The sequence below is a fragment of the Macaca nemestrina genome, chromosome 12 (genome assembly GCF_043159975.1).
Source record: "Macaca nemestrina isolate mMacNem1 chromosome 12, mMacNem.hap1, whole genome shotgun sequence".
Lineage (NCBI taxonomy): Eukaryota > Metazoa > Chordata > Mammalia > Primates > Cercopithecidae > Macaca > Macaca nemestrina.
In genome coordinates, this window is record NC_092136.1 from 6,604,094 (window position 1) to 6,630,454 (window position 26,361).

The following is a 26,361-nucleotide window of genomic DNA, read 5'->3' on the forward strand; positions in this document are numbered from 1 at the left end:
GGGAAACTGAGGCATGGGAGTATTTAGTAACGTTCCCGGGCCATAGAGCTTCGGTGTGCGGCCGCCTGATCCACCTGATCCATATGACTCCCGTACTCAACCAGCCTGTGTTTCCTCCCCGCGAATTCTTTTTTTGAAGACAGTCTGGCTCTGTGGCTTAGGCTGGAATGCAATGGTCCGATCTCGGCTCACTGCAGCCTCGACCTCCTAGGCTCGGGTGATCCTCCCATCTCAGCCTCCCGAGCAACTGGGACCACAGACACCTGCCACCACCAGGCCTGGCTAATTTTTGTATTTTTTGTAGAGACGGGGTCTCGCCGTGTTGCCCAGGCTGGTCTGGAACTCCTGGACTCAGGCGATGCTCCTGTCTCGGCCTCACAAAGTGCTGGGATTACAGTTGTGAGCCACCACACCAGGCCCGTCCCCGGGAATGCTGTGGTAGAGGGACCCGTGGATGCCCCCAGGCTGCCTGTATGTGTGTGTGTTGGGAGGGTCTGCCCTGAGAGTGGGTAGGAGTTGGGCAGGCCAGGAAGGGAAGGAGACAGAGGGCATGTCCCATGCCCATGCAGAGGGAGGACATGCACGGTAGACCAGGACGAGGACAAGGGAAGGCTCAGTGTGTGCAAAGGGGTCAGTGGTTTGGGATTTGCATGCAGATGCCCGAGCCTCCAAAGGATTTGTGGGCCACAGGGAGACTCTGGGGGAGTTCAGGCTGAGGAGTGGAGAGGGCTTTGGGCTGGTCAGCAGGTGCTCAGAGGAGAGGGGCTGGCCCTGGAGAGAAGGGAGGTCTCGGGATGGTGGCCCACACCTGACCCCGGGCCTTCGCCAGACGATTCCTGCGTGGATTCCTGCATGGATTGAGGAAATCCTGCATCATTACAGAATTGTTACCCAACGCCAGGGGCTTGGTCCAGAGTCCTGTTGCTAGCTGCACAGAAAGCAAATCACCGAGATACAAGTATTGCCAGGGAAGAACGCTTTATTCAGGTGACATCAGCCAGAGAGACAGGAGACGAAACTCAGGTCCATCCCTGTCCCCCTCCCTGACTAATGTTGTAGGTTGATATCGTCTGAAAAGAAAGCAGGAGCCAAGGAAGAGGAGGTGGCCCGCAGGCTGTAGGAGCTGCCTGTCATTGTCCAAATGTAGGTTTCTCAAGCATCCGGCTTCTTAGGAAATTGGGCCGGTTTCAGAATCATCAACTTGTTCAAAAGTGGGACTTGGTTAATTCTCTCCACTGAACAAATGGGGAAACAGACTCAGAGGGCAGGGATGGCCTTGGATGCAGTGATTCCATGGTGTGGCCTGAGTCAGATGCCAGGGCCCCTCGGCCACCCGCTCCACAGGAGACGGGTGGCTTAGAGGCGCCATGTCTGTCCTCTTCTCCTGAACATGGGTGGTTGGTGTGGGGGCAGGTCACTGCACTGTTTCCCATGCCTCCTGCCTCGGCTCTCGTAGTTGGGAGTGGCTGAGGGAGGAGGCTGAGGCAGGGAGAGGGAAGACCCAGGAGGGAGGAGGCAGGCGCTGCTTTGAGGAGTGCCCTGGAGCCTTGGCAATCCTTTTCCTCCTCGGGCCCTGGAGCCCGGGCCCCGTCTCCACCAGCTGCAGGCGACAGCCGTCATGGTGGTCTCGGGCCTGGGCCTGGGGAAGGGCTCATAGCAGTGTGCAGCTGCAGCCTCGGGCCTCCATGGCCACCAGCAGCACCCTCAGGCGGCGCGGCGAATGCGGCGGGTAGCGGAGGGCGTTCAGCTTCTCCATCCCCGGTCTGCGCAGGAGGCAGGCGCGATGGTGGGAGAAGGTGTCGAAGGAGAACTTGCCGTGGTACTGGCCCATCCCGCTGGCACCTGTACAGTGGCACAGAACACTGGTGGTCAGGCCCTGGGGGTCTCCCAGTCACAGAGAGTGGGGCCTAGACGGGCTACTTCACCCCTCTGAGCCTCAGTTTCTCCATCTGTCTAGTGGGCTGATCATGAGGCACTGTGGGTAGCCCCGAGCTTGGCACCAGCTCAGTAAACCTTGGGGGTACCAGGTGCCAGGCAAGATAGGCAGACTGGTCAAGGGCATGGATTCCAGAGTCAGACTGCCTGGGGTTAAACCCTGGCCCTGCTGCAAACAATCTGTGTCACTTTGGACAGTGCTTCAGTCTCCTCTGCTGTGGGGTGACAAGGGTACCTCCCTCCTAGGGTTGTGGTGGGAATTGAGGGGATGTTGAGAAACCTGGACCCAGTAGGTGCTGTGTGCAGTGAGCTCTCCTCAGCGTCTAGGTCGGGAGGTAGACGAGGCCCCAGGCCAGGGCGGCCAGGGCACAGCCTGGGTGGTGTGGGGTTGGCTGGGGGGGCTTCCTGCAGTGAGTGAGCTCCAGGGATATGCAGTTAATGAGAGGAAGAGGGTGGGTGGGGGCAAGAGGGACCCAGGCTTGGGGAGCCTTAGAGGTGGGTGCCACGTGGTGTGTTAAGGAGCTGGGCAGAGCTCAGGCTGTGGGAGCAGCAGGTGGGGAAGCCGGGCTGTGGCCATGGCCACCAGGAAGGGCTGGCTCGGGGGCCTGGGAGCTGGGGGAGGCTTTCCTGAGGGAGCAGCAGGGTCAGATGTGCCCACAGACAGCCCCAGCTCTCCTCCAGGGCAGGGGAGGCAGGTTGAGGAGGCTGGGGCTGAGGAGGCAGCTAGGTGGAGTCAGGGGCAGCCACCCAAACTCGAGCCGAGCCAGGACAGCGGCACAGGCACTGTTGTGGCCCTGGCTGCCCTCCAGGAAGGGCGTGGACCCACCTGAGGCAGCTTGCCTGGCCCTGCCATCGTTCACTCTGGTGCTGAGTGTGGATGGGTGGCAGGGCTGCCTGTCACCTGCCTGGGGCCTACTGTTCACTGAGGAGGAAGTGGACTCAGAGAGGGGAGGCGCCACCTGGGCCACAGGCGCGTTGCTGGGACCATCTCTGAGGCTTCCTGACTCAGAGGCCAGGACTCTGCAGTGGCATCGGGGCTGCTCTGGGGGGTGGAGGATTGACACTCATCTGGGTCTCTCAGGGTGGGGAGGTGTGGTACTGAGAGCTGGACGGGGGACGGGGTTAGAGGATCGGCCGCCCTGGAGTAAAGGACACCGGCGGCATTGCTGCTGAGGGGCGCCGCCAGGTCGTGCAGTTGGGGAGAAGAGCAGATAGCAGCGCAGTGGGCAGTGTGATCATGGTTGTGTGGTATTTTAAAACATTCACTAAACTGTGTGTCCGTGCAGAGATGGTCTAGAAGGTTCCACTGCAGACTTTTTATTTTTTTGGTACGGGGTCTCACTATGTTGCCCAGGTTGGACTCAGACCCTCTGGGGTGGGGAGCAGTATGCAGGTTCTGGGGTGAGGCCTCCTTGCCTGTCCCTCTGCACTGAGGTGGGGCTGGGGTGCTTTGGCGGGAAGGTATGCAGGTAACACTATTGCAGTTTGACCAAATGGTCACAGAAGGGCAGGGTAGCAGGCACCTACCCACTCCTCCAAAAGGCAGGCTGGCCAGGGTCATGTGCATGAAGCCGTCGTTCCCACAGAAGCCCCCGCTGCTGGTCTGGGTCAGCACCCGCTTGACCACCTGGGAGAGAACAGGATGTGTGTGAGGCCGCCTTGAGCCCCAGCAGGATCCTCAGGACCCAGAGCCTGTTCCATGCTGGACTCTGTGACACTGATCTTGCCTCAGAAAGGGTCTGAGGCCACCATGTCAGCTGAAGGGCCTGTGATGGTACAGGTGGGGCAAGGGGTTGTGTAGCAGCCCCTCGTGGAGCTTCCAACTTGGAACATGCTTCCTGGACATCTGCTCATGTGTGGTCCGTGCTGGGGGCAAAGACTCTTAGGCCTGGGGGTAGGGGCAGGAAACCCAGTGTTGCCTGGGGACATGGAGGGTACAGTGGCAGCAGTGCAGTGCTGGACAGCAGGGAGGCATCCTAGGGGAGGGGTGTCATGTGCCTGCTGAGTGGAGGAACTGGGAGGGACAGAAGTTGTTCAGGTAAAGAGGGCACCCTAGCCAGAGTGGCGGCTGAAGGGCTGTGTGGTGTGAGCACAGAGACATGAAGACATAATGATGTGGTCAGATTTGCACTTTAGAAACAGAAGCGTGGCCGTTGCTTGACTTAATAAAGGACCTTCTTCCTCAATCTGTAGGCTTATTTGAAGACTGAAAAGAAAAAAGGATTGGTAGACACTAAATTTTTGCTGCACAAAAACTTCACTATATTTAGTTGCAATCACCATGAACCTCTGATCACAGCTGGGTCAGGGCTTGTCTGATGTGGGGAAAGTGGACTCCCCCCAGTGGATTCAGAGACCAGCATTACCCACAGTGGCAGTGGCAGCAGATGGAGGAGATGGAGCAGAAGGCAGCAGAGGGCGTCCCAAGTAGTATGGGCAAGCCACCTTGTGCGTGACTTGTGTCTTAGGTGTGACTGTGTGTCCTGGGAGCAGTGCTGGGTGGTCAGAAAAGTTTGAAGCCAGATGACTCCACTGCCAAAAAGCCTCTGTGGAGTTTTGTAAAAGGTAAAAGTATCCAGATGAAGCGGGGCTCCTTGGAGGAATGGCTGCTTCTGGAGTTGGAGCAGGGAAGATACAAGATGAGCCTGGAGCTGCTTGTAGCACCAGAGGGGAAGGAGGTGGTCACAACCCAAGAGGCTGGAACACCTTACATGGGCTTCCGAGCCGGAGCCTCAGACAAACCACACGACCTTGGATTACAGCCCCTGGAGTCAGATAAATATACCTGAGTCCATACTGACCCAAATAAACAATTCAAGAGATGAATGTTTCTTACAGAATTCCAGGAAATAGATGTAGATACTGCCGCCAGCCAAGAACACTGTATCCAGCTAAGACTACGCTGCATAGATGAAGAAGAAATAAAGCCTTTCCCGCACAAGCAAAGGCTGGGGGGGTTTATCACTACTACATCAGTCCTGCAAGAAATGCTCAAAGGAATCTTAACATGAAAACAAGTTGATATTTTCCATAATACACACAAAAATACAAAACTCGCAGGCCCTATAAAACAATCATACGAAGGAGGAGAGAAAGCTATCAAATGGCAATACAACAGAATTCCACCAAACCACAAACGGAATAAGAAAAGAATGTGTAAAATAACTAGATAATAACTAACAACATGATAGACCAGCATAGAGCTTAATTACCCCCACCTGGTGAGGGTGGGGTAGCCTTAGAGACTTGCTTCCGAATAAAAGAGAAACAAACTAGTAACTTCCCAGGGAGACCCTGGCAGATACCGCCCTAACCCGGTAGTGAAGGTTCCCCCTCACTAGCCACGTGTGCATCTCAGGTGCCCCTGATGTGGTGTGAGAGGCAGGTTCACCTCTGTGGGATTCTCTCCTAAAACCGGTAACCCTTCTTTAATCATGAGAAATACACCAGAGGAGCTGAGGCTGGAGATGTTCTACAGACTTGCCCAGCACCCCTCAAGCTGAGAGGCTTATTAATGCAAGGAGGGACACTGGCGTGGATCCTGGGGCCGAAAGAGGACGTCAGTGGCAAAACTGGCAAAATTCAAATAAAGTCTGGAGTATAGTTAATAGTAAGGCACTGCTGTCACAATTTTTTTTTTTTTTTTTTTGGTTAGGAGATCCTTCCACCTCAGCCTCCTGAGCAGCTGGCACTACAGGTGTGGCCCACTATTCGCAACTAATCTTAAAAAATGTTTCATAGAGACGGGGTTTTGCTATATTGCCAGGGCTGGTCTCAAGCAATCCTCCCACCTCGGCCTCCCAAAGTGCTGGGATTACAGGTGTGAGCCACTGTGCCCAGCCCTGCCATCACTTTTTTAGTTTTGACCCATCAAAGCACCATTAAATGGGGAAGGTTAGGTGTGGGGTCCATGGGAACTCTCTGTACCATTTTGGCAACTTTTCTGTAAATCTAAAAGTATTTCCCAATACAAAGTTTATTTTAAAAAAAGTTCAAGTGGCCGGGCACGGTGGCTCATGCCTGTAATCCCAGCATTTTGGGAGGCCAAGGCAGGTGGATCATCTGAGGTCAGCAGTTGAAGACTAGCCTGGCCAATGTGGAGAAACCCCATTTCTACTAAAAATACAAAAAATTAGCCGGGCATAGTGGCACAGACCTGTTACCCCAGCTACACAGGAGGCTGAGGCAGGAGAATCGCTTGAACCCAGGAGGCAGAGGTTGCAGTGAGCTGAGATTGTGCTACTGCACTCCAAGCTGGGCAATACAGTGAGACTCCATCACACACACACAAAAAAAAAAAGTTCAAGTGGAGGGAATCGAGGAACCGGCTGAGGGACGGGGAGGGTGGGTAGGGACTGCTGGTACCTCCTGGTGTTTTTTAATCTGAGGGCTCCACCCTTGGGCCTCCCAGGCTGCCTCTGCAGCTTGAGCAGGGGTGGGGGATCAGGGCTCATTCCTTTGGGTCATCCCTGACATGTTGCCTGTGCCTTCAGAGCCAGGCATGAGGGGTCATGTGGCCACCAGGCTCCAATGTGTAAGGAAGAACAAAGGCAGGGGCTGACCTAGAAGAAACACTGGGCCCTAGAGAAGACCCTGGGAAGCCACCCACAGAAGGCCTAGAAGAGTGGGGCCCGGACTGGGGACAGGGTTGGGGTGGGTGAGGCTCAGCTGCTTCTAGGAGTGGGCAGAGACAGAGCCAAGAGGACCACCATTCCAAAGTCCTGAAGCCACTGGATTTTGGTGGCCCCTCTGCTGCCACCATTTGCACTGCCCACTGCGGGTTCCTGACCCTGCCCAGCCCGGCCGCACCCCCACCTGGCTGCTGTTGGAGAAGGCGTACAGGGCCAGGGGCTTCTCCCGCCTGTTGATGAACTCGATGGCCTCGTCCACACTCCGCACGTTCACGATGGGCAGGATGGGCCCGAAGATCTCCTCCTGCATCACCGGCTCCGTCTCCTGCACGTCCACCAGCACTGTGGGGGCTGCCGGGCACCAGAGATAGCTCAGCCCCAGGGCCACAGTCAGGACCACCCCCAGGAGTGGGGGTAGAGATGGGGACAGGGCCACGGGCCAGGGCTCTAGGCCAGGATCCTAAGGTCTGACTTCCCACAGCTTCAGGCTTTGGAGTGTTTAGGGAAGAAAGTCTCCCCACAGCCCCCAAGAAGGGACCCTAGGTCTTCCCCAGCCTGCTCAGGGCCTGTGGGGCGCAGAGAATCCCCTGAACTTGGTCTCACAGTCAGGGGTGATGGGATTCTTAGAACCTTAGGGTTCATGAGGCGACAGCACCCCAGAATGTTGGAGCCACAGTGTCCCGTGAGCTGCTGAGCCGTACGGCCCAGGAGACTGGGGGGCTCAGGACGGGGCCATTAGAGTTTAGAACCTGGGGATCGTGGGCTCGGAGAATCTGAGGTTGTGGCCTTTCAGGACAGCCGGTGGTGGGATGGGAGTTCATCTTAGCACGCTGGGCCCTGGAGCCCTGGGATCCGAACTCAGTGAATCCAGGGCTGAGGGACCAGAGTTTGGCCTTGTGGGGCCACAGGCTCGGAAGCACAGAGACGGAGTCACGGCACTGGAGCTGTGGCTCAAGACCGGGCTCTGACAGTGGGGCCGGCTTTCAGGTGCGGGTCCAGACTCGTGGCCCAGCCGTGGGCCCTCCCGTGAGGAGGGGTCTTGGCCCAGGTGGGCTGTGGTAGGGGCAGCAGGACTCACCGATGTAGCGATCGCTCTCGTCACTCTGGCCCCCAATGGCCACGTGGCCACAGCCCAGCAGGGCCCGCAGCCGCTGGAACTGTTTCTGGTTGATGATGCGGCCCAGGTTTGGGGAGCTCTGGGGGTCGTCGCCATAGAAACGGGTGATGGTGCTCTGCAGGGCGGGCAGCAGCCTCTCCTGCATCTCGGGGCTGCACAGGACGTAGTCGGGGGCCACGCAGGTCTGGCCGGCGTTGAAGTAGCGGAACCAGGCCACGCGGTTGGCCACGGTCTGGGGGTCGCAGTTGTCGTCCACGTAGCAGGGGTTCTTGCCCCCCAGCTCCAGGGTGACAGGTGTCAGGTGCTTGGCGGCAGCAGTCATGACAATCTTGCCCACACGAGGGCTCCCTGGGTGTGGAAGGAAACCAGAGTGGCCGTTCAGTGACCTGGGCCAGGCGGGATGGCCCAGCCCCAGGCCCCGCTCCTCCCTGGAGAGGTGTTGGAGTCAGCAGGCTCCAACGCCTGGCCTTTCCTTGTTCCTCACTGCCACCCTGCAGCCCAGGGCCCTGCTCATCCTTCACCAGGACCAGCCCCTAAGCACAGAGTCTCAGGAGGGAATGGTGCATGGCCGCTATTGGCCCCCAGGGTCCCCCTCCTGAGCCAAACCCCTTGGCTCCTCCCGCCTCTGCTTCTGACCCTGGCTTACCCTGCAGGGGACTCTTTGCAAAATGCTGCATGGAACCCCTCCCTACCCATCTCCTTTGGAAACTTCAGGGATCCCTGTTCAGCCAAGGCTGGAGTCCAGCTCTGTCTGTGGCATTCAGGTCTCTCTTCTCTAAACCTAAACCTGGAAGTTCTGCCACGTGCCCAGCCCTTTTTTTCTGACCCTTGAGGTGGCCTGGCCCAGGCTGATGCAGGCGTCCCCATGTCCTGCCTGGCTCGGCCTCACCTCTCCTCTGTGCTGGCCTCTGAGAGCCCAGCAGTCTCCCCATGCACTCAGCCTTCTCTGCCCTAGCCCTGTCTGGGCCTCAAGGCCCCTCCCCAGACCTGACTCGCCGACCACGCTGCTGTGTCTGTGGGGATGGCCCTGGCATTTCTCCCCCTTGTGGTCAAGGATTAAAGCCAGCAGGAGCCACTGTCCCTTCTCTACTTTCACCCCTGCCCCGTCCTGGGCACAGTGCTTCCTGGGCTCTGTGCTTCCTTCCGGGCCTCCTCCTGTCTTTGCTGGGAGGTGGCCTGGTCAATCCTGCCGGGCCCATCCCCACGACTGCCTCGACCTGCAAGGCACAGACTCGCCTGCCAGCACCACTATCTTCCTCCCCCTCCCTCTGCCCCACTAGCTCAAAAACTCGAGGCTGGGTTTTTGTGGTGGCTCATGCCTGTGATCCCTGCAATTTAGGAGGCCAAGGCAGGAGGATTGGTTGAGGCCAAGAGTTCGAGACCAGCCTGGGCAACATAGTGAGATCCTGTCTTTACTAAAAATACAAAACATTAGCCGGGCGTGGTGGTACATGCCTGTCATCCCAGCTACTTGGGAAGCTGAGGCATAAGCATCACTTGAACCCGGGAGGCGCAGGGGTTGCACTGAGCCAAGATTGTGCCAAGATTGTGCCATTGCCTGGGTGACAGAGCAAGGCTCTGTCTCAAAAAAAAAAGGAGTGACCTCTGGCATGGATTTCACCAAGGGCTTGTATGCACATTCCAGCCTGTCCCCATCCTGGTCACAAGGGTGACCCTGGGCAGGACGCTGAGGCCTAGTCACTCATCTGCCTGCAGAGAGGGCTGTGGGCACCAGTAGGGTGGTGTCTAAGAGCCTGGGGGCAGTGGGGTCACGTATGAGGGTCTGGGGGGAGTGGGGGCAGAGGCTATGGTTCCTGAGGCTGTGGTTGGCACGGTGGGCTGGCCCTGGACGTAGGACTCCATCCCTTCCTAAGGGGTCTGGGGATCCAGGACTGCTCCCAGCCTGGTCCAGAGAGAGAGGAGAATTCAGTCTTTCTTGTGGACTCCCAGATTTAGGGACAGGACCCCTGAGCATGGGGCTGTCCTCCCCAACCCCAGCCTGGCCCGACCCTCGTCCCGGCCTCACCTGTGAAGAAGATGTAGTCGAACCTGTGCTCCAGCAGCTGCCCCGTCTCCTGGGGCCCCCCCAGCACCACGGCAAAGCAGCTCTGCAAGGCGCGATAGGCGAGGCTCCCTCTGGGACCCCAGCTCCGAGAGCCCAGGGAGGAGCCCGCCCTGCCTGGACCCTGCCCTGCCTCCGTCCCGCCTGGCCTGACCCAGCCAGGGCTCTAGGAGGGTTGGGTGGAGGCAAAGTGGGGAGCAGGGAGCTCCCCAAGGTTGCCTGGCATTGGCAGGCCCAGCTTGGAGTCCGGCTGGCGCTGGAGGGACTGATGCCAGGGCCAGGTGGAGGCAGACACGGGACCCCTGGGCAACAGGCTGCCCTCGCTGCTCCTCAGAGGGAAAGTGAGGCTGAGAGGGGCGGTGACTTGGTCAAGTTTACACAACTCAGAAGAGGCAGAATTGAGGTGGGGACTTGGGTCTGACCGACAGGCCCTTCCATGTCAGGGGCTGCCCAGCCCTTGAGCCCTGCCTGTTCCCACTCCACCTGCCCGGCAGCCCTGCTCACCTCGTCCAGGTATCGGGGCAGCACTTCGGCCAGGACCTTCTCCATGCTCTTGCTAATCTCTGATGGCTTCAGCACCACGCAGTTCCCTGCAGGGCAGCGCAGGGAGAGAGCTGGGGGAGGCGTAGCCCGCTCCTGGTCTCCACACACCTGCAGGGCAGGCATCGGCCTCACCCACTTTCAGATGCAGAACCTGGTTCAGAAAGGTGACTTGATGGGCCCAGGGCCACACAGCCTGGGTATGGTGGACCAGACAGTCTTCTTTGTCACCTGGGCCGTTTCCCCCATGTCCTCCTGGGATCCATGGGTGGCCCTGAGACCCCCAGTGGCGAAGGGTGGCCAGAAGGGGCAGGCCCAGCTCTCACCTGCAGCGAGGGCACCCACGAGGGGCACCAGCGTCAGGTTCAGGGGATAGTTCCAGGGCGCAATGATGAGGACCAGGCCAAAGGGCTCCTTCCGGATGAAGGCGGAGTCCAGCTGTGTGGCCTGGGCGGGAGCCGGGGATGAAATTAAGTGCTCAGCACCCCGACCCCTTGGCAGCCAGCTCCATCCAGAGGGGCCACCCTGTAGGAGCAAATATCCCCTGAGCCCCTGCCCGCCTCAGCCCGACCAGCTCACCAGGTTCTTGGGCACATGCTCGTCCTTCATCCAGGCCCGGAGGTTCCTCAGGGCCAGGGTGATCTCGCCCTGGCTGATGGCAACCTCGGACAGCTCCGACTCGAAGGCCGACTGTGGGAAGTGGGTGGGGTCAGGGTGGGCCAGGAGTCCCAGAGCCAGCAGGAGGGTACAGCCTCCTCCAGGCAGGGCCTGCTTCCACAACTCATTCATTCATTTTCATTCTTCACTCACTCACTCCATGTTCAGTGCGTGCTTCCTGTCTGAGGTGCTGTCTCTGCAAAACGGAGGGCCCTGCCCTGGGGCCGACCTTGCAGGGGGTAGTCGGTCCACGTGAAGGTGAGAACACTGACGGCTCCATTAGGATGTGGCCGCGCTAGGGAAAGCACGGAGCAGGGCAGGGGTGGAGACTGCTGGAGCGTGTGGCTGTGCACAGGTGTGCACATGGATACATCCAATGTGTGTGTGCTGTTTTTACAAAGTGGCCAGTACAGGTCTCCAGGCGGTGGTCACATTTGAGCAGTGACCTAAAGGTGAGGAAGGAGCAAGTCGTGGGTACTGGGAGGCGGCATACTGTAGGCAGAGGCCCTGGCAGCTGCAAAGGCCCTGAGGTGGCTGTGAGCTTGCTGTGCTCCTGTTTAGCAAGAAGAGGGGTGGGCAAGGTGAGGGGGCCAGGCGGCTGGGAAAGGGACTCCTGAGAAGAGCAGGGATGGGATCTGACTTAGGTTTTGTTTTTTTTTTTAATTTTTAATGTAAAAAAAAGTTTAGTTTTTGATTTTTTGCAGAGATAGTGTCTTGCTATGGTGCCCAGGTGGGTCTTGAACTCCTGGCCTCAAGCAATCCTCCCACCTCGGCCTCCCAAAGAGCAGGCTGGAGATTGGTCTGCAGGGGACACAGGCACAGCCACCCCTAGGTAAATGCTGTCAGTTCCCACAGCCCAGGGGCCAGGGCCACTGTCAGGCTTCTAAGCAGGAGTGAGGAGATCCGAATCAATAGGGACATTGTCCTGCTCTCGACTAGCCAGTGCGCCCTGCCCTCTGCACCCCAAGGGAGGAGAAATCAGCCAGACCGCAGGCCGCTGGAGAACAGGTCAGGGACACCGGGCCAGGCTGTCTGCCTGCCTGAGGCAGCGCCTGAGGTTATGGGGTGCGGGCTCTCCCGGGTCAGGCAGAGGGGGTGCTGGATGGGCCGGAGGACCAGCGAAGCCCAGAGAAGGGGATGCCCTGCCTGAGGTCACTCAGCGAACCAGGGGCAAGGCCAGGGCTACAGCTGGCTTCCACCCAGAGGGAGGAAGACGCCACGCGCACCAGCCCCTCCCAGCCACGGAGGCTCGGTGAAGGTGCCTTCCACATGGACTTTCCCACAGCCTGTGCTCTGGCCCCATGAGCCTGGTGGCCTGCCCGTCATGCCTCCTAGGTCACCTGGGACCTGACTTTGGGAGACTGGGCTATTTTGAGCCAGGTTCAAACTCTGGCTCTGCTCTTCCTGGCTGCTTGCCCTCGGGCAAGAACGCGCTCTCTGAGCCTCGTCTGGGGGCCGCTGGGTGCGTGGTTGTCCAGCCAGATTCACCAAGGGGTTAACTGAGAGGGTGCACGTGATGCTGGGCCGATGCTGCCTGCTGAGGGTGGGGACAGGGGGCTGACCAGGGCCAGAGAGAGAGACCAGGTTGAATGTTCTGGGCTACTGCTCCCTTGGTAGGGCCCTGCTCCTGCACCTGGGATGGGAAGGCAGGAGGCAGAATCTGAGCCGAAGGGAGAAAAGGGACCAGACAGATGTCAGGTCAAGTCTCATGAAGGCAGGTAGGTGGCCGGTGGCAGAAGCTCAGTGGTGGCGGGGGAGTCTGTCCCCAGGGAACCCAATGGGCTAGGGGAAGATCTGGACACTATGGCCTTCAAGGCAAAGGGAGGAGACATTTTGTCCAGAGAATAGGAGCCAGGGGCAGCCCCTGGGACAGATGTCCTGAGGCAGGGGCAGGTGTCCTGAGGCAGCGGCAGGTGTCCTGAGGCAGGGGCAGGTGTCCTGAGGCAGGGGCAGGCCAGGCCCTGATGGGTAAGGGGTTGGGGGAAGTGTGTTTCTCGGGGTTCTGCCTTGGCTGCTACTGGGATTGGGAGGGGCTAAGGCCCCAGGCCTTCAGGGTCCAGACAGAGGCCACGATGCCTGCTGTACCCAGAGAGAAGCCCAAGACCTCATAGCCTGTGAGGTCCTAGCTAGTGTGGCCCGTGCCCCGGGCCTCATCTTTGTTGTCTCTTCCTCTCCCACTCCCCACAGCCAAGCTGGCCTCCTTGCTGCTCCTCAAGCAGAAACGCCCAGCACCTCCTGTCTCAGGGCCTTTGCACATGCTGTGCCTGCTGCCATTTCCCCAGCGTCCATGGGGAGCCTCCCCCTCCATCTTCATGTCTCTGCTCTAAGACCCCTTTCTCAGAGAAACCTTCCCTGACCCCCACATATAAAACAGCACCCTGATCCTGGCCCCCTCTCTCCCCTTCACCCTGGTTGTGTCTCCAGGGCACATATTTCAACCCAACATGCTGTGTAATTATTATTATTATTATTTTTGAGATAGAGTCTCATTGTGTTGCCCAGGCTGGAGTGCAGTGATGTGACCTCAGCTCACTGCAACCTCCATCTCCCAGGTTCAAGCGATTTTCATGCCTCAACCTCCTGAGTAGCTGGGATGACAGGCGCCCACCACCACATCCAGCTAATTTTTGTATTGTTAGCAGAGACGGGGTTTCGCCATGTTGGTCAAGCTGGTCTTGAACTCCTGGCCTCAAGTGATCTGCCCACCTTGGCCTCCCAAAGTGCTGGGACTACAGGCGTGAGCCACCGCGCCCGGCCTCGATGTGCAATTATTTATTTGCTGTTTTTTTGTCTCTGACAGAAGGTCAGCTTCGTAGGTGTGGGAACTTTGTTTTATTCTCTGCTGTATATCCAGAGCCTAGAACAGTACCTGGCACATAGTACCTGGCACATAGTAGGTACTCAGCAAATAGTTGCTACATGAATACAGAAATGAGTGACTGGATGAATGTGCAAGAGCGGCTCTGGCCTAGGGGAGGAGCTCCTTTCAACTCCCCTTCATGGAGGGCGCAGCTGCCTTCATCCTCCTCTGTCCCAGCTGCCCTCCGTGCCCCCCTGCCCCTGGTGCACCCTCTCATACCCCAACCCCAGCCCACCTTGTGCAGGTCCTGGGCCAGCGCGTCATGCAGAAGCTGCTTGTTTTCGTGCAGGAAGCGGCCCAGGCCTCGGAGCTGCGCAGCCCGGAACTCAGCCGACCGCGTGCGCCCCATGTGGAAGGCCTCCCGCAGCCGCCGCAGCGTGTCCTCAAAGGGGTCCATCCTGCCAGATGGGGCGGCATGAACTGGGTGGCCAGGGCTGCCCCTCCTTCGCGGGCACCACCCAGCCGCCCCAGGGTCTGGGCACCCCTGACCTGCCTGCACCCACAGGGGCTTGCAGACACCTCTACCTCACACACACACAGGGACCCACTCAGAATGCCCCACGGGGACTGAGGCTGCCTGCGACCCCTTACCCCCAACAGTGAACACTCCCAGACACACATGAAGCCCCTCGCACCACTCCCCTCTGCCATGGACCTGGAGGCGGCTGAAGGACTGGATGTGGGCTTGGGGACAGCTGTTCCACCACAGCCCCCCAAGGGTGAGCAGCAGGCAGAGCGCCACGCTTCTTCCTGCCGCACAGAAATTAACCCCAAGCCATGGCCTCTGCCCTGCCCTGATGCCCCTCCTGGAGGCGGGGCGGCCTCACCCCTGCCAGCCTGAATGGAGTAAGCAGGAGCTTAATGAGTAGAGGGGGTATCCCACCCACTGCCACCATGGCCACCACCTTGGAGCACTCCAGACACAGAATTCTCCATCCTTCCCTGTCCCCAGCTGGGGGGCACTGCCCAGGGAGGCCAGGCCGGTGGGCAATAGCCTCCTCTCCCTGTGCCTGAGCTTCTGCAGGAAGAGGGACAACACCTCGGGCCTCCTGGAGGCCGTGCGGTCCACCCCGCTGGGGCTGTGGTGCTGGGAGGCGGAAACAGCTGTGGGGGAGAGGATCGGGGGTGGGAGAGGGCGTTCCTGCCTCCATGCTGGTGCCAGCCAGGGCTGGCAGGCAGGGTAGGGGCCTAGACATTCCCCCGAGCCCTGCCTGTTTACTTGAAACTTGAAGTTCATTGGAGGAGCACTCTGGCGCACTCGTTCCTCGGCCTGGTGCCAAGGACCTGTGGGGACCCTTTCCTCCTTTCCTCTCTGAGTCCCTTTCCTCCAGATCGCAGGTTGGTCGATGCTTCCTCCAGGCAGCCCACCCAGATTATGCCCCCATCCACTGTCACAGTGGCCCCTTGACTCTGCTCCCCACCGTTCTGAGTTTTGCTATGTGATAAACATCTGGTTACACTCTACCCACCTCCCAACCCTATCCACATCCCCCTTATTTCCCCCTCATTAGGTTGGGAGCAGGCCCCTCTGTTCCTACTTATTTGAGAACTAGTGCTCGAAGCCTGTCATGTTACTGGTGTGATGATGGCACCTGCCAGCTGATAATGAGACCACACAGTCTGTTCTGAGCCAGGGCCCAGCGTCAGTGAGTACAAGGCTGTGGGTGATTATTAAGTGGCCACCTTGAGGGTGGGACCTGCTTCGGTCTGCAGGATGGCCCTGCTGGACCACTGTGCTGCTGACAACCTGGTCGGGAGACCCAGGCCAGCCCTCAGCTGGAGTGATTGGGGGGCGGGGGCAGGCAGGCTGAACCCACCATCTTCCTGCTCTGACTGGGAGAAGCTGCGCAGCTGCCCGCACACAGGACAGGCACCATGGTCCCCATAGGCGATGGCCCGTCACGGGAGCAGGACTGAGACCCAGGAGCCAAGAATGAGCCTCTCGAGCCACCATCAGGCCTGTCTCCGGGCTCTGCCTCTTACTGGTTGTGGGACCTTGGGCAAGTAACTCACCTTCTCTGCCTCAGTTTCCTCATCTGTGAAATGGGGATGCTAATGGCACCTGGTGTCATTGTGAGGATTAAATGACATGACGCGGCATAAAATGTTTGCTGTTGTGCCCACAGAAAGTACTCGACAAAGGTCAGCTCTGGGTGTTCTGCTAAGTAGCCTGCAAATATTTATCTCCCCCAACTCCGCACTCTCCTGGGTCATTCTCCATTCTACTCTCACCTTCAGACTTCTGCCGATGGTCAAAGGCAAACCACGCCTGCACCTCTCTCGCCCTTTGTAAGACTCTCTGCAGAAACCACAAAAATGCAAGGCACGTAATGTGAATGGTGGACTGTGGGCCGGGAGCTCTGCGAGGGATGGAGATCTGCATGGAACATTCCAGAACCCTCCTAGCAACACTGAAACCAACTCACCAGGGCCGCAGGACACATCTCTCCCACAGAGCAACCAGCCCTGGCATTGCCCCTACGGGTCACTCACTCTGGACTGAGGCCCCCAGGGAGTGCCCAGCAGGGGACAGGGAGCTGGGCAGGACCCTCGCAAGTGGAGAAGCCAAGGCTGCCTTCCTCCTGAGATCGGGGGATCCTGGGCCTGTGACCCACCGAGGGTGCCGGGCAGCCATTGTGGTCACACAGAATAGGGAACTCCTAAATCAGACACTGGGCTGGCGGCCCCCAAGCCCACCCCCGCGGCGCCTCTCCCACAGTGTGAGGTCATAAGGAAGTTGCGTGTGATCCCCGTGCCTGCCCTTACTCATTTCACCACCACGGCTGCCTACTGAGGGGCTGCTGTTCACCCCACTGAAGGAGATGGAGGCTGAGGCTCAGAGAGGGCTAGAGCTTGCCTGATGCCACCCAGCTCCTCACACTGGAAAACCCAAATCCAGAGGAGCAGAAGGCTACCCACCCCGGCTCCCACCTCCCTCATAGTCCCCTGGGGACGGGCAGCCAAGTCCTTGGGGGAAGGGACAGTGGGTTGGGGCCTGGACAGCAGACCCAGGGCCGGGTGGACTCTGGCAGGCCGGCTGTGGGAGGGGTGCCCAGTGAGGGGAGGTCTCTTGCTGTTTGGATTCCATTTCCTTGGCCTCCCTCCTCACCGTTGCTGCCACTCCCCACAGTGCTTGGGTTGTGGGGTCTAAGCCTACCTCTTGCCTCCTGGGGCTGAGCCACTGAGGTCCGGGGGCTGATGGGCCCAAGGGTCTCTGGGGCATGGCCCCCCATCACAGGTTGAGGCACATCTGGCCCAGACCTACAGCTTCTGGGGTGGGGGGGAGTTGCCACATCATTTGGTGATGAAGACAGTGGCTCTGTTTCCTCTGGCCTGGGGGCCGGTGCAGGACCAGGCACTTCACCCCAAGGCCGCAGGCCTCTAAAAGCAATACTCAGGTGCCCACACGCTGGGCACTATGCCAGCCTGGGTGCTCGCCGCAGGTGCCCACAGGCTCTGGGAACAGAGCGGGCAGGAACGGGGACGACATATCACAGGGAGTGAATGGCTGGCCAAGCCGCTGCCCCCAACCTCACAGCAGGGACCGTCCTGCTGAGGGACCATCCCCGGGCAGAGACCCCTCTGCTCGTTCACACCCCGGCCCGTCAAGTGGGTTGGATTCCAAGGAAACAGAGGCTCTGCCCATTCTCTCATTCTTCCTGCCTCAGTTTCCTCATCTATACCACGGGCCTTCTAAGAGCATCCTATAAGCACGGTGTGGTCTGGGGGCCCAATGACCTGGGTTCAAACTGCAGCAACCACGTGTGAGTGGGGATACCTTGGACAGGTTGCTTGACCTCTTTGTATTCACTTTTCCCATCTGTAAAATGGGGCACTGGCTGTAGCCCCCACACCACTGTCGGGAGAATTCAAGCACTGGGAGCCCGAGAAGTGCTCAGTGTCCACGGAGGACGGACGTACAGGGGAGGGCTGGGGGCAGCCCCTCTGTAGAGGGGCCTGAAGAGACCTTGATCCAGGGTGGGTGTTGGGGAGACACGGACATCACCCTGAGACCCAACTGGGGACAGTGATGTGGTGACAGAGGGACTGAACATGGTGAGTAGAGGGCCTGGGGGGACCCCCATCAGGGCAGCCAGAAGGTGGGGATCACCAGGTCAGCATCAGGGGACCCACAGGCCCAATACCACAGGGTCTCTGATTCTGATCTCCTGCAGTTTAGCTTCCTTCAACAAACATGATGAGAGGCTGTGGTTTGACCTGAGTTCCTGTACTAGGCCCCAACAGACAAGACTGAACCAAAATGGAGGCACTTATGCCAAACACCACGTCATCAAACTGAAGCTTTAAGGAAGCAGATAGAACCCAAAACAACAGACAAATTTCTCCGGGAAGGAGGAGATTCCAGTCCACCTGGGCTGGCGTCATCAGGGAGTCCCCTCTGCCTTACCCCTTAGAAAACAGCCGTCTGCAGTGACCCGGTGTCTGCAGTGACCCAGTGTTAGGTAGTTTGGTGTTTCCTATTTTTCTGTTTCCTCCTTCTTGCCTTACGAACTCTCCGTTCCGCCACAGCCTGGTGGGAACTCTCATTCCATTTTGTAGAATGCAGGCTGCCCAGATTCACGAATCATGAATAGAAGCCAATTTGATCTATAACTAAATGTGTTGTCATTTTGTCTTTTGATGGCCTTAAGCTGGATTTTCATGAGGTCTCCCAAAGCTCGGCAGCCCCTCCCTTCCATGGGGTCCTTGGGGAGCCAGGGACCAGCGCATCCCCACGTTTGTGGCTTGGGCCGACCCAACCCTGGGCCACAAAGCGGCTGAGCAGCCCCGGCTCCCTGCTGGGGCACAGTTCCCGGGATGAGAAGGGCCTCCTGCAGGCAGGGCGGGGCTGGCTGGCTACTCCTTCCTTGGACCCTGACAAAGTCCATTGCTAAGAACAATTCTTTCCCAGAGTCATTCATCGCCACGTCCCCGCATCAGTGCTGGGCATGCAGGCTGGTGCCCAGGAAACAGCTGTTGCTGGAAGAGATACTTGACCCGCTGCAGGGAAGGAGGGCACAGTCCTTCCTGGGGCAGCTGGGCCCAGAACTGGTCCCTTGGTTCCCTTGGAGGGTGTCCGGGAATCCCAGGAAGAGGAGGTGGTGGCAGCCCAGCTCGGACAACGGAAGGGTGCCTGCTAGCCAGTGGGGTGCCCGGGACCTCGCTGCCACTCCCCAGCCCTGCTTCTCCTCCTTCTGCTTTCTCCCCCAGCAGGCAGGCAGATGAGCTCAGCCAGGACATGGCGGCCCCTGAGTGCAGCTGCCTGTGGCTAGGCCCGCCGGGGCTGCCTGCAACCCACAGTTGCTGAGCTGGACTCTGGCCCTGACTGCTGGCCCACTACAGCCCCAGCCTCCCCGGAATACTGTACCTGAGGCTCTGCCAAGCTGCCCTTCCTCCTGGCTGTCTCACTCTGCCCGGCAGCCCTGCTGTTAAGAAATGTCCAACGCAGGGCCAGCCCCCGGGAGGCGGAGTTGCCCTGGCCTCATGCCTGACTCTGGCTCTGGGCCGGCTGGAGGCTGCAAGCCGAGATTTCACCACCACCTCCCTCAGGGGCCTGGACATCTCCTCCCAGACCACAGAGAAGGAGTCAACGCCCAGAGGGCGCCAGGCTAGAGCCACACAGCAGGGATGAGCTCCGAGCTGAGGGCCAGCCTGAGGACGAGAAGTGGGGCAGTGGCCCTGGGAATCCTGGTGTGGGGAGGGGAACTATCATTGTATCAGGTATATTATATTATAATATTAGTGGAATGTTATATTCTGTGGCCCAGAATAGTAAGGCAGTCTCTGCCCCCCACTCCCAGCCTTCCCCACTCCCAGCCTTCCCTCGATGCCTCCCTAAGGAAGGAGACCACTACTACTCCTGCCCTCCTCCCACCGCCTTGCCTGGTTTACAAGACAGGAGGAAAGAGAGAAAGCAAAAAGTTAGAAAAAACAGAAGTAAGAGAAATAGCCAGAAGACCTTGGCGCCACCACCCAGCCCTGGTAGTTTAAAAAAGTAATAATAATAATAACATCAAGCCCTGACCTAAACTACTTGTGTTATCTGTAAATTCCAGACATTGTATGAAAAAGCATTGTAAAACTTTCCATTCTGTTAGCTGATGCACGTAGCCCCTAGTCACATTCCCCACACTTGCTCGATTTATCACGACCCTTTCACGTGGACCCCTTAAAGTTGGAAGCCTTTAAAAAGGCCAAGAATTTCTTTTTCGGGGAGCTCGGCTCTTAAGACACAAGTCTGCTGACGCTCCCGGCTGAATAAACCTCTTCCTTCTTTAATCTGGTGTCTGAGGAATTTTGTCTGCGACTCGTCCCACTACCTTTCTTGGTTCCCTGACCGGGAAGCAAGGTGATTAATGGGTGTTCAAGGCAGCCCCTTAGGCAGCTTATGCCTGCCCTGTAGAGCATCCCTGCGGGGGACTCCAGCCAGCTTGAGCGATGCGGATCCTGAGAGCGCTCCGGGGTAAGCATTGGCCCTGGTAGGATGCCTTGTCAGAGCAGTGCACAGCAGGCCCCCGTGGAGGATCAACGCAGTGGCTGAACACGGGGAAGGAACCGGACATTTGAAACACGGTAAGACTGGTCTTGGGAACTTGCCCACTCCATCTGAGTGGAAGCGTGGCCTGACCACCCACAGTGTGCCTTTGTTGGCACTTTGGGTTTTGTTTTGATTTTGACTTGGCTTAAATTGCTTGACGAACAGCTGTGCCTTTAACAACACTTTGGTTTTAGTTTTGATTTTGATTTAGTGTGAATTAGACGAGTGAGTAACATTTTACCCTTTCCTTCTTGTAGTGTGAATGTGGTTTTGTCTTGAGAGAAAAACAGGTCGGACACAAAGTAAGCCCACTCCGCTAGGAACTATGTTAAAAAAAAATCAAAAAAAGAAAAAAAATAAGAGGAAAGTCATCAAAACATCAAAACTTACTCTATTTTTGTTTGTTTGTTTTTTGTTTTTTAGAGACAGAGTCTCACTCTATTGCCCTAGCTGGGGTGTGTTGGCATGATCTCTGCTCACTGCAAGCTCCGCCTCCCAGGTTCACACCATTCTTCTGCCTCAGCCACCCGAATAGCTGGGACTACAGGCGCCCGCCAACATACCAGGCTAAGTTTTGTATTTATAGTAGAGACGGGGTTTCACCATGTTAGCCAGGATGGTCTCGATCTTCTGACCTCATGATCTGCCTGCCTTGGCCTCCCAAAGTACTGGGATTACAGGCATGAGCCACCACGCTCAGCCAAAACTTACTCTATTAAAATGCACGTTATGAAAGGTTTTGGAGGGGGTTACAGAGTTAAGTTAACCCCCGTCCTCCCCCAAAGAGGCTGAGAACTCTCTGTGAATTAGAATTGCCCTCTTTTGGTGTTGGATAGCCGACGGAAGGTATAGACAGGGAATAATTGGCAATGTATTTAAGGTGGTGACAAGAGTCAGAGGACAGCCAGTGGACCCAGATCAATTCCTTTATATTAACTCATAGTTAAATATAATATAAACAAAAACCAGCATAAATCCAGCCCTGTTTAACAGCTTATTGCAAAAGATAAAAAAAAAAAAAGCTGAAAGTGAAAGTAAGAGCAGTTTCGCCAGTAGACACAGAGTTAAAAGGAGAGTCCCAGAAACAGCAAGAGAAGCCAGTTTTGTAGGAGCCGCCAGAGGTAACAGAAATTTTTTCTCCATATGCCCCAGCCTACCCCTCTTTACCGAGGCCAACAGCCCTCCCAGAAATGAGATTCAGGAGCTAACACGCCCCAGGTCTCACCTCCAAGGGGAGGATCGGAGCCTTGAGAGGCCAGGGAAGGAAGTCAAGATAGTCAAGCGGGCCGTCTCAGATCTGGCCGTCCTCAAGCTATGTAAATGCCTCTCAGGGAGACACGAGGACCTATCTATTATGATGACCAGGCCCATGTCCGGGGACAGGGGCAACAGACTTTCATCTATCAACCCTTTTCTTTTTTTCTTTTTGAGATGGAGTCTTGCACTGTCACCCAGGCTGGAGTGCAGTGGCGTGATCTCGGCTCACTGCAAGCTCCTCCTCCCGGGTTCACTCCATTCTCCTGCCTCAGCCTCCCAAGTAGCTGGGACTACAGGCGCCCGCCACCACGCCTGGCTAATTTTTTTTTTTTTTTTTTTTTTGGAGACGGAGTCTCGCTCTGTCACTCAGGCTGGAGTGTATTGGCTCCATCTCTGCTCACTGCAAGCTCCGCCTCCTGGGTTCAGGCCATTCTGCCTCAGCCTCCCAAGTAGCTGGGACTACAGGTGCCTGCCACCAGGCCCAGCTAATTTTTTGTGTTTTTAGTAGAGACAGGGTTTCACCGTGTTAGCCAGGATGGTCTCGATCTCCTGACCTCATGATCCACCTGCCTTGGCCTCCCAAAGTGCTGGGATTGCAGGCGTGAGCCACTGCGCCTGGCCTATCAGCCCTTTTCAACCACTAAACTGGAAACACCCTGAACCCGCCACCTTGCTCCTGGTATCAGAGAGTCCCGTCAAGCATGACTGTGCAGAGGTGTTGGACTCAGTTTACTCTGGCAAACCTGACCTCCGGGACCAGTCTTGGGCATCAGCAGACTGGGAGCTGTATGTGGACGGGAGCAGCTTCATCAACCCACAAGGGGAGAGAGATGCAGAATATGCGATGGTAACCCTGGACACTGTCGTTAAAGCCAGATCGTTGCCCCAGGAAATACTTCAGCCCAGAAAGCGGAGCTCATTGCTTTAATCCGGGCCTTAGAACTCAGTGAAGGTAAGACTGTAAACATTTACACTGACTCTCGGTATGCCTGTTTAACCCTCCAAGTGCATGGAGCATTATATAAAGAAAAGGGCCTGCTGAACTCTGGCAAAAAGGACAAAAAGGACCCAGAGAACGCAACTCAGTTTCAGCGTTTGCAGAGGTACCGAGAGGCACTTCTGCAGAAGCTAAGAGTTGGTAAAAAGAAAGCCATTAATATAAGAAAAATTTCAGGGCCAGGCGTGGTGGCTCACGCCTGTAATCCCAGCACTTTGGGAGGCCGAGGCAGGCGGATCACGAGGTCAGAAGATCAAGACCATCCTGGCTAATGTGGTGAAACCCTGTCTCTACTAAAAATACAAAAAATTAGCTGGGCCTGGTGGCAGGGGCCTGTAGTCCCAGCTACTTGGGAGGCTGAGGCAGGAGAATGGTGTGAACCCGGGAAGCAGAGCTTGCAGTAAGCCGAGATTGAGCCACTGCACTCCAACCTGGCGACAGAGGGAGATTCCATCTCAAAAAAAATTAAAAAAAAGAAAAATTTCAGAAATGCTTCAAGGAACTGACAAGAGCCTAAGTCAGTTTTATAAGAGACTCTATGAAGCATTCTGGCTTTATACCCCATTTAACTCTGAGGCTGCTGAACATTAGCATATGGTGATTACTTCATTTGTAGGGCAAGCCCAGGGTGACATCAAGCGGAAGTTGCAGGCGTGAATACCACCCAGTCTATAAAAGTGGCCACCAACTTGTATGTTAACTGTGACCAGGGAACAAAAGGGAAAGAGCAAAAGCAACAAGCATGGCGGCTAGGCACGCCAAAGTTTAAATCCCTCTCCCCAGCCCAGCTCCATCTAAAAAAAAAAAAAAAAAAAAAAGGGAGGCTAAAGACCGGTGCCAGGAGAAGAGCAAAAGAAAAACAAGACTAAGAGTAAGTGTAAAAAAAGGAAATCAAAAGGAAATAGGAGAGACAGACAGCAGTGCATGAGGGCAGGGCCCATGCCGTTGCCTGGCCCCGCCAGCTGGACGTGGGAGCAGAAAAACTCAGAAAAAAAAAAAAAGGAAAGTAAATTCAAGGCTTAAAGAAAAAAAGCCAATGTGTTGGCAACAGTTCTTATAAAAAAAAATTAACAATGTGAGAGGACATGGATGGAGATGCAGACATGGAAGAAGTCAAGTTAGGCAAGGATTCAAGAGCTGGACAAGGCTAGAGAAAGATTAATGTGCCAGATACAGAAAGAAAGAAAACTAGAAAGATAAATGTTCAGAAGGCAATGAGGGAAATGGCTAAGGCTGCAAGACAAAGAGGCCATTGGCCAAGGGCTGCCGCACCTTGGAGGAACCAAATTCTGACCTGATCAGGCTGGCAGAAGCTGAAGGACGTGAGGAATAGGACAGACCCGGCACCTTCTCATTAGGCTTCCAGGAGCCCACGGTCACATTAGAAGTTAAAGGTGGCAGGATTCGGCCGTATCTGGATTCCAGTTTCTCACCGATGGCTAAGCCACTAGATGGAGTTACAAAAGGGGCAGAAAACGAACCCCTCCTCTGGGAAACGGAACAGGAGAAGGAGACCTGCCTTGTGAAAACTTGCTTGTAGACTTTACAGAACTGCCCCGTGCCGGAGGCTGTCGGTACATGCTAGTGCTTGTTTGCACCTTTTCAGGATAAGTTAAAGCTTTCCCCACCAGGACACAAAAAGTACAAGAAGTGACTAAAGCACTGTTAAAAGACATTATCCCCAGGTGTAGACTGCCTCTAACTTTAAAGTCAGACAATAGGCCGGCATCTGTAGCTAAAATAGTGCAAGATTTAACAGGACTGTCAAAAATCAAATGGAAGAGACACACAGCCTATCGGCTGCAAAGTTCAGGAGAAGGTGGAATGCGTGAAGCAGACACTTGAGCAGCTACTGAAGAAATATTGCCAGGAAATTCATTTAAGATAGAATCAGGTTTCTGCCTATGGTCCTCCTCCGAGTCAGGTGCACCCCCACCAAACAAACTGGGTATTTGCCCTATAAGATTTTGTTCGGTCGGCCATCCCCACATCATAGGTCAAATTAAAGGTGACCTCCAAGAACTAGGGGAATTAACCTTAAGAAACAAATGCAGGCTTTAAGAATTGCCAAAGTGTTCATAATTAGGTACATAAAAATGCCAATAAGCCTGACACCCCTTTAAATCTAGTGACTCTGTTTAAGTTAAAAAGTAAAATCTAATTTCTCTAAGACCCACATAGGATAGGCCCTGTATGAAAATCTTGTCCACTCCCACTGCTGTTAAACTTGCATGTGTTGTGTCTTAGATTCATCACAGTCAGCTAACACTGGCAGCTCAGGACAAGTAGACCAGCCAGCAGGACGTAGATCATCCAATCCAGCTGATCCTGAGATGAGACCAAGCTGCTGCTGAGGACCACAGCCCTGCTCTGGTCACTCTGGAGGCTGACCAGTTTACACACGGCTGAAGTTTGAGGACTCGTCAAGCAAGTCACCTTCCCCACGCTTGCTCAATTTATCATGACCCTTTCATGTGGACCCTTTAAAGTTGGAAGCCTTTAAAAAGGCCAAGAATTTATTTTTCAGGGAGCTCAGCTCTTAAGATGCAAGTCTGCCGACCCTCCTGGCTGAATAAACCTCTTCCTTCTTTAATCCAGTGTCTGAGGAGTTTTGTCTGTGGTTCGTCCTGCTACATCCTACCCAAGACTCAGTTTCCCCTTCTGCAAAACAAAGAGGTCACACCCAAAGGTGGCTGGAGTCTAGAAATACCATCTCAGGGACCACACCTCGTGCCTGCTCCTCTCCCGGCGCCCTGTGCTTCTATGTCCCTCCACGTCACCCCACGGGCCACCCCATTCATAGAGCCTGTCTTCCCCCAGATCTAACATTTTACAAACGAGGAAGAGGGGGCAGAAGGGGTAGGATGTAAACATGGGGGGGGTGTGGCAGGGCTTCTCGCTCCAGAGCTGGGTCTGTACCCATCCTGGATGTCCCCTCTGCCTCCCGGGAGGAGTGCCTCCCTCTCTGCTTAGGACCGTGGTCGTGATGCCATGGTCACCTTGGTGGTTCCTGTAGTCTCGATCCTCCTCAGGTTTGGCACAGGCAGCTGTGCCAAAGCCTGTCCCTGCCTGCCCCCAGCCCGCCCCGATACACCTGTCTGAGCCAGCACGCTGCAGGGATGATGCGCAAGCTGCTGTGGATGTGGACAGGCAGGGGACAGGGTGACAGGTGTCGGGGAGGAGCCTCCTCTATACCCCTTCCTGGGCCTGCTGCTGCTGCCATCTCCCTGGTGCCCTGGGTCTCCGTGGCTCCTGGCCCTGGGGCCTCTGAGCCAACCTGGCACCCGGGAGGTGCTCATCACGGCCCCCACCCGCCAGCTCCCTGCCTACCTGGGAGGGCGGTGAGGTCTTCTGGACCACGCCCACACTGGTGGCCTGTGAGGATTTAGATAGGGTAGCAGTGAGGAACTGCAGAGCCCCTCTCCTCTGTGTGGGATGGAGCCCCCAGCCGCTGCCAGTCACGTGGCTCAGCATGTGACAGCCCAGCCCTGCCGTTCTCTGGAGCTCAGCCAGATCGAGCGGGTGCCAGGCAGGGCTGGGCAGGGGCTGAGTCTGTAGGTCTCAGCTGGGAGTGAGGCCCAGAGAGGGCAGCCACTGGTCTAAGGCCACACAGCAAATCAGGGACCCATCTTGGTGGGTACTGGCAGGTGGGAGGGGTGTTTCAGGATCCCGAGGGCCCCCTCCCTGGCCAGGGAGCTGTCGAGGAATTCCCCCCAACTCACAGGGGTTGAACTTGTCATGAATGCAGGAGCAACTGGGAGGAGGCC

The 26,361-nt window shown here is 56.6% G+C and overlaps 1 protein-coding gene across 8 annotated transcripts; it reads right to left on the reverse strand.

Annotated features, from left to right (window-relative positions):
- Positions 1 to 942: 942 nt before the first annotated feature.
- On the reverse strand, positions 943 to 26,019 carry LOC105469698 (aldehyde dehydrogenase 3 family member B1). Of its 8 annotated transcripts, none has more exons than XM_011721095.3 (11): positions 25,925 to 26,005; positions 16,035 to 16,101; positions 14,038 to 14,200; positions 10,865 to 10,975; positions 10,612 to 10,732; positions 10,250 to 10,335; positions 9,710 to 9,791; positions 7,645 to 8,031; positions 6,751 to 6,917; positions 3,463 to 3,562; positions 943 to 1,842 (listed from the first exon to the last, which is right to left on the reverse strand). In XM_011721095.3, exons 3-11 carry the CDS (start codon positions 14,197 to 14,199, stop codon positions 1,652 to 1,654), a joined length of 1,407 nt encoding a protein of 468 aa, XP_011719397.2. In that variant the 5' UTR covers position 14,200; positions 16,035 to 16,101; positions 25,925 to 26,005; the 3' UTR covers positions 943 to 1,651. The 8 variants fall into 8 exon arrangements, 7 of the variants coding, with proteins under 7 accessions (XP_011719397.2, XP_011719395.2, XP_011719398.2 ...); XM_011721093.3 differs by lacking the exon at positions 25,925 to 26,005 and adding an exon at positions 19,171 to 19,518; XM_011721096.3 differs by lacking the exon at positions 25,925 to 26,005 and adding an exon at positions 16,229 to 19,149.
- Between the last annotated feature and the right edge of the window lie 342 nt (positions 26,020 to 26,361).

Excerpts from the sequence above, each read along its gene's own strand:
- LOC105469698 (XM_011721092.3), bottom strand. The coding sequence starts at position 19,364 with ATGTCCAGGCCCCTGAGGGAGGTGGTGGTGAAATCTCGGCTTGCAGCC. Across the intron at positions 10,976-14,037 it reads TGGCCCAGGACCTGCACAAG|TCGGCCTTCGAGTCGGAGCT; the intron begins GTGGGCTGGGGT and ends CACTTCCCACAG. Across the intron at positions 10,733-10,864 it reads AGCATGTGCCCAAGAACCTG|GCCACACAGCTGGACTCCGC; the intron begins GTGAGCTGGTCG and ends GCTCCCGCCCAG.